The 12,734-nt window shown below is 37.3% G+C and overlaps 2 protein-coding genes across 10 annotated transcripts in view; one reads left to right on the plus strand and one right to left on the minus strand.

Moving 5' to 3' along the window:
* The window catches only part of ADGRV1 (adhesion G protein-coupled receptor V1), a 566,898-nt gene that overhangs the window by 430,603 nt on the left and 123,561 nt on the right, over positions 1-12,734 (plus strand). The window lies entirely within an intron of this gene.
* Positions 1-12,734, minus strand: part of LOC309622488 (uncharacterized protein) — a 64,041-nt gene that overhangs the window by 24,945 nt on the left and 26,362 nt on the right. For 4 of the 9 annotated variants that reach the window (XM_082378566.1, XM_082378565.1, XM_082378564.1 and 1 more), the window contains one exon: positions 12,033-12,133. In XM_082378566.1, coding sequence (XP_082234692.1) covers positions 12,033-12,133 — 101 coding nt within the window. Of the gene's footprint in view, positions 1-673; positions 1,602-3,607; positions 12,134-12,734 lie in introns of those variants that run through there. The other 5 variants (XR_014240894.1, XR_014240895.1, XR_014240897.1 and 2 more) reach the window with 3 other exon arrangements.

Below are 12,734 nucleotides of genomic sequence, written 5' to 3' on the forward strand. Positions count from 1 at the left end.
TTATGACTAAAACACTGTAACATGTAGTTAAACTATGACTTTAATACAAGCACTACATACTCAGAGCATTAAGATTAATCTGCAGATGTTCACAGGCTGAATTAAGGGTGGTATATCAGAGCCCAGGGGAAAAGTGTGATAGTCTAAAGAAGTGGTAAAGGTGAGGTGATAAAGACCTTACTTAGAGATGCAGTGGGAATGGAATGGAAAACAAGGACCTGACACCAGAAATACAGTTGTTGCTATATATTCAAATTAAAAGGTATATGATTCCTCTCCCTTTCTTTTGTTTGGTTTTTGAGCTAGAGAATTGTTAATTTTCCTGAACTGTTGCAGGTTTCGTTGCCCAAGAATAGTGGATGAAAGATATTTGGAAATGCTTTCTGGTATCAGGTTCAAAAATAAATCATATCCACACCTATGTTTTCTATCTCATAATCTCAAAAGGATCCTGGGCCACCCCCAAGATGCAGGGGTAGCTTAGGGGACAGGGAACCCAGAGTCCTAGCAAAGCTTCCCCCTGGAGCCCTGAGCAAGGCTGTTAGAGCTACGTTTCCTTTTTTGAAAATGCAAGTGTTTATACTGACAGAGGTGGGATGAAAAACACAGAGTGTTACTTAAATGCTTTTAAAATATTATTTTTGTTTATTTTTAGAGTGTAAGTGTATCTATTAAGCGCTCTTTTTACTCTGCCAACATTTAGGGTTTGAAAACATTAAACCTTTGTTTACATCCTCTATAAATCAGCAGCGATTTGTTTCTCTCCTGGGATTTAACTAAGAGCAGTGCTCAGTTACACACACATATTAACAAAGTGAACAATTATACAAAATGATTAAAAGATGTAAAATTAAATTCCTAATCCCCAGAATATGCCTCTGAATATGTGCATATTTCATAATGAGGGCAACTAGGTTCCACTAAAACTTTTACTTTTTGGTTAAAAAAAAAATCGGTTTGTTCTCATAGACACAAACTAAAGCATGAGCATTTCTGTAGGGTTTAGAATGCTGCTTATTGCATAATGGGCTAAAGAGGTTAAATCTTTCATTTAAGGAGAAAGCATGCCCTTTAAATTTCACGCCAGGCTAAGTGACAGATGAGACAGTTTACATCCACTGAGATTTCAGTAACTTGATGCAATAGCCTTGGCAACAAAATTCTACCAAATGAAAAGCGTCAAATTGCACAGAATGCTGTTGGTAGCCAGTGGGTCTCCGCATCGACTTCCCTGGGAATTGTGCCAAGATAAAAGGCTTTAAAGTTTCCATTGCTACTTCTGAGTTATAAACTGCAGCTTTTTGAGCTCTCATTAGACTAGGAAAGTTGAATGCCTATAACAACGTTCTCTGACCAACCCCAGCGACCTCGAGAACATTCCCAATCCATCCAAGTAGGAGACCTGCTACACACTGAGTAACATATCCCTATTCTGCATAATTCTCCCTCTCTTCTCTCTAGCATCCCCTTGGTTCTCTGTTCTGTTTTTCCATTTACTCCTTCTCCCATTCACAGTCTCCCACCTCCTCCCCCATGCAGAACTTAGCTAACTTACATAAAAATCCCACAATTCGTCAGAGACAAAATCAGGAGCTAGCGTACTGTAAAAACAATAAAGTTGCCCAAGGGCAGAAGGAAGATTTTTGAGGCCATGTCTTACCTATGCCTGACGATTAAGCATTTTAATACCAATTATCAAAATGGATGCACAAATACCTTTAAAAGAACTTGGGATTGATTTAGGATAAAAATGATTGACCTTTGTGGACAGAGTTGGAACAATGGATATAATTACTTTTGAAAATGTAGGATCTTTTCGCTTGTGAGAGACCTTGAGGAAAAGCAAGCTCTGAGATAAATAAGGTTTATTTCCGCTGATCTCTCAATGGACTGCCACAGGCAAAAGACAAAGCCAGTGGTCTACTCTTCCCCTCCCTTCTGCCACAACATTCAGCCTATAAACCACAGCCATCACCAGTCAACTGCAGTGAAAAGACACCACACAGACTCTTAATTTTTGTTTCCATGAACGGCCACTGCATTTATGCCAGTACCTCCACTGATAGCCCAAACAGGGAATGGAAAGAACACTGTTTTAGTGCTCTTATTCCACTGTGGTTGGCCCAGGAACTCTGGATATACTGGTAAAAAATAAGGCTTAGTACATAGAAAAGCTCAGCAGATGAGCCTCAACACATGAAAGCACCTCATTTCTCAACAAGGCAGAGGTGACAAATTTGAAGAATTGGGCACATTATATTGATGAGATGATAACCCAGAAAATGCCATCTAACAATAATAATAATAATAAATACCTATTGAATGCTTACTACAAAGTGCTGCTATGAAGTACATACTATTATTATCATATCCATTTTAGAAATGAGAAAACTGAGGCACTAAGTAATGATGTAAAACTTGTACAAGTCACCCAGCTAACAAGTGGCTTAGCTGGGATGTGAACCTGCTCCCAGGTCAGTGCTTTAAACCCCTAGCCTACCATTGTGCTAACTTTTAGGAAACTTCTGTGACTTACAGACAAGATTAAATATTTGCAAATGCTTTAAAGCAGAATCGGTATGATGCCAACAAATGAAATGTAAAATATTTCATTGGAGCAGGGCATAAAACAATGCCTTTTATTTTCTTTTATTGGAGTATAATTGCTTTATAATGTTGTGTTAGTTTCTGCTGTACAATGAAGTGAATCAGCTATATGTATACCTACATCCCCTCCCTCTCGGACCTCCCTCCCACCCCACCCCCCATCCCACCCATCTAGGTCATCACAGAGCACCTAGCTGAGCTTCTGTGTTTTATAGCATGTTCCCACTAGCTATCTGTTTTACACATGGTAGTGTATGTATGTTGATCCTGATCTCGCAATTCATCCCACCCTCCCCTTCCCCCTCTGCGTCCACATGTCCACGTCTCTATTCCTGCCCTGCAAATAGGTTCATCTGTACCATTTTTCTAGATTCCACATATATGCGTTAATATACAATATTTGTTTTTCTCTTTCTGGCTTACTTCACTCTGTATGACAGACTCTAGGTCCATCCACATCTCTACAAATGACCCAATTTTGTTCCTTTCTATGGCTAAGTAATATTCCACTGTATATATGTACCACATCTTCTTTATCCATTTAAATGTCCAAATGTCATTGGACATTTAGGTTGTTTCCATGTCCTGTCTATTGTAAATAGTGCTGCAGTAAACATTGGGGTACGTGTGTCCTTTTGAATTATGGTTTTCTCAGGGTATATGCACAGTAGTGGGATTGCTGGGTCATATGGTAGTTCTGTATTTAGTTTTTTAAGGAACCTCCATATTGTTCTCCACAGTGGCTGTATCAATTTACATTCCTACCAACAGTGCAAGAGGGTTCCCTTTTCTCCACACCCTCTCCAGCATTTATTGTTAGTAGATTTTTTGATGATTGCCATTCTGACCAGTGTGAGGTCGTACCTCATTGTAGTTTTGATTTGCATTTCTCTAATAATTAGTGATATTGAGCATCTTTTCATGTGCCTCTTGGCCATCTGTATGTCTTCTTTGGTGAATTGTCTATTTAGGTCTTCCACCCATTTTTTTAATTGGACTGTTTGTTTTTTTTTGATATTGAGTTCCATGAGCTGTTTGTATATTTTGGAGATTAATCCTTTGTCTGTTGCTTAGTTTGCAAATATTTTCTCCCATTCTGAGGGTTGTCTTTTCGTCTTGTTTATGGTTTCCTTTGCTGTGCAAAAGCTTTTAAGTTTAACTAGGTCCCATTTGTTTATTCTTGTTCTTATTTTCATTACTCTAGGAGGTGGGTCAAAAAAGATCTTGCTGTGATTTATGTCAAAGATTGTTTTTCCTTTGTTTTCCTCTAAGAGTTTTATAGTGTCTGGTCTTACATTTAGGTCTTGAATCCATTTTGAGTTTATTTTTGTGTATGGTGTTAGAGAGTGTTTAATTTCATTCTTTTACATGTAGCTGTCCAGTTTTCCCACCACCACTTATTGAAGAGGCTGTCTTTTCTCCATTTTATGTTCTTGCCTCCTTTGTCATAAATTAGGTGACCATATGTGCGTGGGTTTATCTCTGGGCTTTCCATCCTGTACCATTGATCTATATTTCTGTTTTTGTGCCAGTATCATACTGTCTTGATTACTGTAGCTTTGTAGTATAGTTTGAAGTCAGGGAGCCTGATTTCCTCCAGCTCCATTTTTCTTTCTCAAGATTGCTTTGGCTATTCAGGGTCTTTTGTGTTTCCAAACAAATTGTAAACTTTTTTGTTCTAATTCTGTGAAGAATGCCATTGGTAATTTGATAGGGATTGCATCGAATCTGTAGATTGCTTTGGGTAGTATAGTCATTTGCACAATATTGATTCTTCCAATCCAAGAACATGGTATATTTCTCCACCTATTTATGTCATCTTTGATTTCTTTCATCAGTGTTTTATAGTCTTCTGAGTACAGGTCTTTTGTCTCCTTAGGTAGGTTTATTCCTAGGTATTTTATTCTTTTTGTTGGGATGGTAAATGGGATTGTTTCCTTAATTTCTCTTTCTGATCTTTCGTTGTTAGTGTATAGGAATGCAAGAGATTTCTGTGCATTAATTTAAACTTAATTAAATTAAAATTAAAATAATTAAAAATAAAGCAGTCATAGATTATTTGACCACTGTGTTGCTTTGGAAACATTAACCAAACTACTATTTAAAAATCCTGCAATTTAATTGTTACATAATATATATTTTTCTATCTTGGTGCAATTCCCTTTCCCTATGTTGTAACACAAGTCTTGAAAAATGGAAAATGTCAAGATTAAATCTCTGAGCTTGATATTGAGAAGTAGTAGGAAAATAAGTATATGCTGTTAACTAGGGATGACTTTGGATTGGTGCCTCCTTGGATTTCAGTTAATAGAAGGAATGTGTTCAATGTTGAAGCTCTTAGGGAGGTTTAATAGCACTTTGAACATGAACATTCCTGAACTCATAGGTGACAGCCATCTGTGCTGCGAGTGGATTTTAGAGGCATGCCAAAGAGACCTGGCAGGTGGGAGATGGGAACACTGAAAGCCTTAGTCAAATATCTCGTCTATCAGTAAAAATGAATGTTTTCATGAAGACAAGTGAACCTCAGCTCTTATAGTGTGATGAGGATAGGACCAAAAGTCCACAGTACTAGAAATCAGTCCTCCCTGCCATTAACGAGCTGCCTGACTGGAGGAAAGGAACAATCTCTCAGTTATTCATTTTCCAATCCATAAAATAATTAATGGACTAAGTAATGGTTGCTAACCTCTTTGATAATCTAATGAAAGCTCAGAACTTTCTCTCTTGAGAAACGTGCAGGCATAAATTCAGTGGTGTTCTTGGGCTCCTAAACATCATCATAGAACCTAGGTTAAAAACATATAGGTTAAATCTCTCACATTCTTTACAATGCCTACTTTGGTGTAATGCTGAGAAGTTGAGATACAGTGGGCGTGTTTCTTTGTTTGGGAACAAGGCAAGGCCACCCCAGAATATGGAAAGATATAGGAACAGCATGAGAAGGGGCATCAGAAGGTTATTGGGTTAGTTGGGACAGGCAGTCAGTGACAAGAGGGAGGTCATTGAAATGAGAAGGCTCAGCTCTGTGCCGAGGATAAACTGGAGTGACTTGACTTGACGGTTGTGCTTGCAGGGGAGGGGGTGACAAAGATTTTAATTTTGCTCTACTGCTTTGGTGTACTATGCTTTATACCTTCGTCCAGACTGTCTAATCAGGATCTCATTAAGGAAAAGCTTAGCATTGTTTGAGTTCTCTTTCCCACAGCAGAGCGAAAAGTAAACAGCAGCCAAAGATAAACAAGGAACATGGCTCTTTTCCTGTGTTGTACAATAGTAAGTCTAATTTATTGACAGTATTGTTGGTGGTGTAAATACTGAATCTTACAATTAACTTTTTTTAAGAGCCTGCTGGTTTCTACGCTTTACCAGGCCAGCAGACTTTCTTTTGTTGTTAATGGAATTTGTTTTCTAAATCGGGATTTCTTAAATAACGGGCTTTGTGTACTAGAAGACACTAGAGACCACTTGCTATTCAGGTCCAGTGGTTTGTTTTGTTTTGAATTCTTTAAACCAATGAATGGCTGAATTTCAGCTTTTCTCTGTTTTTGTTTCTTGTAAAAAGAGTAGAAAGACAGATTTATGAGTAAAGAAGAGTTATACATCCCTGCTCTTGAATCTGTTTTGAGGCCATCTGGATCATGGTGTAGGGAAGGATTCCTACCAAAATCCATTCCTACCAAAATTCCTCTTCACCCTCATACCCAGTTATCTACATAAACCTAGAGAGAGGGCCTGACCCCATAGAACCTAGAGTTTCAAACAGAGCCATGGCTGGCCTGTGTTACAGGCCAGGTTTGTGCCAGAAAATTACATTTACCGAGGTCTGCTTCACCATTCCATCTTGACTGCTTGCTTATTTACTTGTGGCTATATTTTCAAAAGAATTTAAGCTGTCTTTGATATTCTTAAGGTTGGTTTTGGTATCCTTTTATTTTGCGCTTTGTTTGTCTGACCCAGCTCACATCCTGCTCCTAAGCTGATTCTCCCAGCAATAAGGCCCATTTAAACATGGCCGGAATCTAACACACTAGAAACATCCTAATCATCTGGTGATGCCTTGCCCTGCCCCAGTGTTAAGACATCTGTGCCATCCAGGACCAGACTCTTTAAATACACCCTGTCCCAGACTTACCAGACTCGTTGAACATGACTGAACCAAAGTCCAACAAGTGAAAACATTAGACTTTTTTTCTTAGTTTTCTTTTTTAAAGGCATACTACATAGGTACAGTTCAACCTCCCTTTCTATCCTCTATATTATGAAGGTTACTGTATATCTTTTCTACCAATGTTTGTTCTTGGTTTGTTTATAAATTTATTTATTTTTGGCTGTGTTGGGTCTTTGTTGCTGCATACAGGCTTTCTCTAGTTGCAGCGAGCAGGGGCTACTCTTCCTTGCGGTGCACGGGCTACTCATTGCGGTGGCTTCTCTTGTTGTGGAGCACGGGCTGTAGGCGCGCAGGCTTCAGTAGTTGTGGCAAGCGGGCTCTAGAGCACAGGCTCAGTAGTTGTGGCGCCCGGGCTTAGTTGCTCCGTGGAATGTGGGATCTTCCTGGACCAGGGCTGAAACCCGTGTGCCCTCCATTGGCAGGCGGATTCTTAACCACTGCGCCACCAGGGAAGTCCTCTACCCATGTTTTGTTTTGCTTTTTTATTTTTGGCTATGTTGGGTCCTCGTTGCTGCACGTGGGCTTTCTCTAGTTGCGGCGAGCAGGGGCTACTCTTCGTTGCAGTGCACGGGCTTCTCATTGTGGTGGTTTCTCTAGTTGTGGAGCACAGGCTCTAGGTGCACGGGCTTCAGTAGTTGTGGTACGCGGGCTCTAGAGCGCAGGCTCAGTAGTTGTGGTGCACGGACTTAGTTGCTCTGCGGCATGTGGGATCTTCCCAGAGCAGGACTCGAACCCGTGTCCCCTGCATTGGCAGGCAGATTCTTAACCACTCCACGACCAGGGAAGCCCTAACCATGTTTTTATACTCTTCATGAGCTACATAGAATATTGATTTATTTAAATGTACCTATCCTTCTGCCTTTTGGTTGTTTAATCAATGTAATGTTTTAGAGATTATTCCAACATGGTACATATACCTTTAGTTCACCTATTTAAACTATTCTCCTATATGCCAGGGTATAAATAGAATATGATTTATTTCTCCAATTTGTTTACTATCAATAGATAGACATGTAGATTTTCCCTGATTTTTTGTTGTTATAAATAGTGGTTCAGTGAACACATTTGCATATGCAAAAATGTGCATATGCAGAAAATAAACAAAAATTTCTCCGGGACTTAAAACTAGAAATGCATGGAGGCACATCTCAAACATTAGTGGAAATTGACAAATTGCTCTTGAAGATGGTTGCAGCCATTTATACCCCACCAGACATATATGAGCATATCCCCACAGCTCTGCCAACACTTGGTAACTGGTCCTTTCAAATAATTGCCCATTTTTCCAATAGATAGTTTATCCTTTTCTAATTGATTTTAGGAGTTTGAATAACTTTTTTTCATGATAATAACAATTTGTCTTAAATATCTGCTTCCAGTCTGTCCCTTGTCTTTTTAATTCTGTGTATCTAGTGAATATTCAAGTTGATGTGGTCATATTAAACAATATTTTCCTTTAACATGTACTTTGCTTAAGAAAAAAATCTAACCCAATACCATTAATAATCTTTTATATTGTCTTCTAAGATATTTGAAGTCTTATTTTTTACATTTAGATATTTTATTTATCTGGAATGTATTTTTGTGAGTGGTGTCAAGTAGGGATTTATTTTTTAAAAAATAGTCACCAATTGTCTCAATACCATTTATTGAGAAATTTATTCTTCCCCCATTTATTTGTCTTATACTAAAATTCCCCTTCGCATGTGGGTAGACTCTTTCTTCTGTTCCTTTTGCTTATCCCTGTACCAAGATCATACTCTTTTAATTGCTGCATATTTCTCCTATAATCTGTGCGTGATAAGATTATATTTATAGATATCCTTATGTTAAGCTATCTTTGAAATCCTTGGATAAACCCTACTTTGTTTTGGTCCACTCTTGGATTCAAATTACTAATATTTAATTTAGATTTTTTGCATGCATCTTCATAAGCAAGATTGGTTTTTTATGATCCTTCTCATACATTTCTGGCCCTTTGATATCCAAGTTATGGTAGCATCAAAAAATGAGGTGGAGAACTTTCTATTTTGTAATATTATTTGTATAAGATGGAGTTATCAATTTCATAAAAGTTTATTTAACACTCACCTGTAAAACCTTAATGACCTGAAACTATAGGGTGAGTTTTGACTCTAATTTCTTTAATTATTTTTAATCTATTCATGTTTTCTATTTTTATTGTGTCACTTTAGAACTTTTTTTCTAGAAAACAGTTTATTTCACCTAAGTATTCAAATTTTTTGGCATAAAGTACTTGATATTATTTTCTAATACCTAAAGTTATATCCCCCTTTTCATTTTTAACACTGTTTTTTGGCTTTCTTTCTTTTTAATGACCAGAAATGCCAATGATTGTTCGTGTCTTTTCAAAGAAGTAGCTTTTTAAACAATTACGCTTCATTAAGGTGACTAGTAAACTCCACTGAATAACTACTATATACCAGACTCTGTTCTAAGTGATTAGGATGGGGACAAAAAGAGAGCAGTGAAAAATAAACAGATCCTACATCCCTGCTCCTGTGGAGTTTATGAGGCAGAGATGAAAAACAAATGTAAAATATGATTAATTATATGAGCTATCTTAAGAAAAGCTATGGAAAAAAGTGGAGCAGGGTAAGCAGGAGCAGAAGTGCTATAGGGTATGAGGGGGCATGTGGGTTGCAATTTTAAAGAAGGTGGATAGGGGAGGTGTCACTGAGAAGATAAGAATTGAACAGATTGAAAGGGGGTGGGGAAGTTAGCCATGTGTGTATCTGGGAAGAAATTCCTGGTAGAGGGAACAGGCAGTGCAAAGGCCCTAAGGCAGGAGCATTCTTGGTATGACTGGAGATTGAAAAGAGACCAGTGTGGCCCAAGTAGAGTGACTGAGAGAAAGAGGAAAGGAGAAGTTAGGGAAATAGGTAAGTGTAATCACTCTGGGTCTACACTGAGACAGCTCTGGTGGGAATGACAGGATCTGATTTCAAACGTAAAGGAAGCAGGGTGAAGTTAAGAGGCTATTGCAATAATAGAGACAAGAGATACTGACCACTTAGCTCAAGGTGGTAGCAGTGGGACTGCAGAGGTGAACTTGGAATCATCTCTCTGCTGTTTTGTTTATTCATTTCTATTTTAGCAGTGTTGGCTGATATCTTTATTATTGTCTTCCTTCTACTTTCTTTAGTTGAATAATTAACCACCCTTTCTTAACTATTTTGTTCTAATAATTATAATTAAACATTGTATTTAGCCAAATCCCTAATTATATAGTTTATTCTTTCACTGTTTTTCTAACTTTTTTGTTTTTGTCAACTTGATCTATCAATTTCTGAAAAAAATGAAATTTCCCAATTAGATTGTAGATTTGTTGATTTTACCTTATATCAGTGTTTGCATTATGTATTTCAAGACTATCTTGTTAGGTGCATATAGGTTTCAAATTGTTACATCTTCCGGGGAGAATTGTTCTTTTTATCATTAAATAATATATCTTTTTATCTCTATCAGTGCTTATAAGCTTTCTCCTCTATTTGGTTTTGTATTAGTATTACTATCCCAGTTTTCTATTTTACTGTGGCATTTCCTGACCTTTTACTTTAAACTTTTTGGGTATGATTTTTAGGTAAATCTCATGTGGCATGTATCTGGATTTGCTTAAATCAAATCTAAGCTTTATTAGCTAGTGGGTTTAATACATTTACATTTACTGTGATTGTTGGTAAACTTTGAGTTATTTCTGCTAACTCATTTTGTATTTTTTGTGAATCTGAGCTCTCTGTTAGCTTTTCTTTTTGCTGTTCTTTCACTGGTTTAATTAAGCAATTCAATTTTTGCTTACAGGTTTGTGTAGTTTTTGAATATATATACTTAGCAAAATTTTAAAAGTTAATAGTGTCTTTAACATTTTCTTGAATGATACAAGCACCTTTATTTCCTTGTGTGGTGTATGATTTTTTTTAGTTTAAGTTTAGCTAGACAAAGGTTGTTTTCTACAGGAATTCTCTGTGCACTTTAATGGGTCCTATACAATTAACATGTTCCAAACCAATTTTATCTTAATTTCTCAGCTTGATATTCCTGATTATATGAGTATGTGAATTTGGATGCCGCATCTAAATACATAGGATAGGGGTTGGAGTTCAAATTTCTGGCTGGTAACTGTTTTCCACTTCTTCAGGGCAGTGAGCAAAGATTTTTCTGGATCCCCTTTCATGATCTTGGCAGCCATTCACGGGTCCTAGATTTCTGCATGTAACTCAGTTCTACAGCTTGCAGGCAGAGCCCTGCCACCTCCACACAGGCATTAAACCCAGACCTTCCTGGTTCTGATTGCTCTGTGTCACAGGACTTGCAGCCCCCATTGACCAATGTGTGACTTTAATTTTGGCACGTAAGGATTTGTTGTGTTATATGTTCAGTTAGACTATATGTTTACATTTTTAGTATTCTTGTTTATTTACTTATTTTTTCTTGTTTATTTTTAAAGTAATTTATTTGGAGTAGAGGGGAATTCAGTATAGTCAACCATATTGACTTAAAGTCCACCTCCACATTTTTACTTTAAATTGATATTCAGAATATTAGTGATATTGTTTCATATTTCTAATACATTGTTCATTGTTCAAATACATTGTTCATTTAAAGTTTTTTTTTCTTCTTTTGGGTCACCAAATATTTTAATTCCTTTATATAAGGGAAATAAAATTCAGTATATAGAAATTCTCAACCAGCTGCTGTTTTGTGATAACTTGTTTTTATATATGAATACCAAAATTTAAAAATTTTTAAACTTTTAATGTTTGGTTGAGTGCTTCTAAGAACATGGGAACAGTGATTGCTTTCTCTAAATCTTCCAAACTGCAGCTAGAAGACCGAGGCCAGGGTAGGCTAGGAGGTTACCCACACATTTTTCTGAGACTTGTAAAAACCAGTCAAGGTCAGTCTAAATACAAACCCATAAAATTTCAATCCAGTAAGACCTGGATGCAAACTTTAAGCAGGTTAAAATCTGACTACCACGAAACTCCTAGAAGAATTAACACAAAAATTCATAGATACTGCACTGAAGCAAGGTTTACTGAACATCTGAAGAGAGATGCATGAAGGGTGACATTATTAACATCAATTAATGTTTTGTTTTAGAAAAAGGATCCTTTTAGAACTTTTATTTATCAAGTACTCCATCCTCCCGGGGTCACCCTTCCATTTAATGGTTTTGAGAACTTGACCCGATTCCCCATCACAGGAGAGGTGAGGAGTCCAGTGTCCTCACCTGTATCTCCATGAACACTTGTGCTTGGATTCCTGCATTTCTTGTATTCCCCCTCTCCACTCTGCATCTACCTTCTTTCGTGAATTTTCTTCTCTCTTTCTCTTATCAATAAAGACAGAAAACACAGACTTCTTTTACTTTTTTGTGCCCTGCCAAATTCTACAAGCATAAGTCAGGGTAAAGAGGAGACAAAACAGTATAATGGACATCTTGCTTGACATCCCTATTTTTAATTATTTTCCTGTCTTCTGCGACATAGAGACTTTCTCTGTGGCTCTATCTTCCAGCCCGGTCCTTCTTCCATCATCCAGCTTTCATATCTTCTCTATCCTCCACCCTGTTTTATGTCCTAAGCTTTCACTACCTCCCACTTGGCTGCCCCTGGAAAGGAACCAGTTTTTTTCTCACCTTCTTTGAAGAGCAAATCAATCTTCCCTTGGTCTCACCTTTTCTTTCTCTTGAGGCCCATGCATTTACCTCCCAATGGCCTACTAAGAAGTGTTACTAACTAAATTAGATCCATAAGAAGAATTCTGTTTATCACATTTTGAAATCAGATTTTTTTCTTCCTCAACATATGTTTTAGAATCATTTTTGCTGAATCTCAATTTTCTGAAATGCTTCAGCCAACTTTGATTTTGTCAAATAATAAAAATTATAAGAATGTAATTTTCAAGAATGTGATTGGTTAGCTATTACTTC

Source organism: Balaenoptera borealis (assembly GCF_965194805.1).
Source record: "Balaenoptera borealis genome assembly, chromosome: 2".
Taxonomy (NCBI): Eukaryota; Metazoa; Chordata; class Mammalia; order Artiodactyla; family Balaenopteridae; genus Balaenoptera; species Balaenoptera borealis.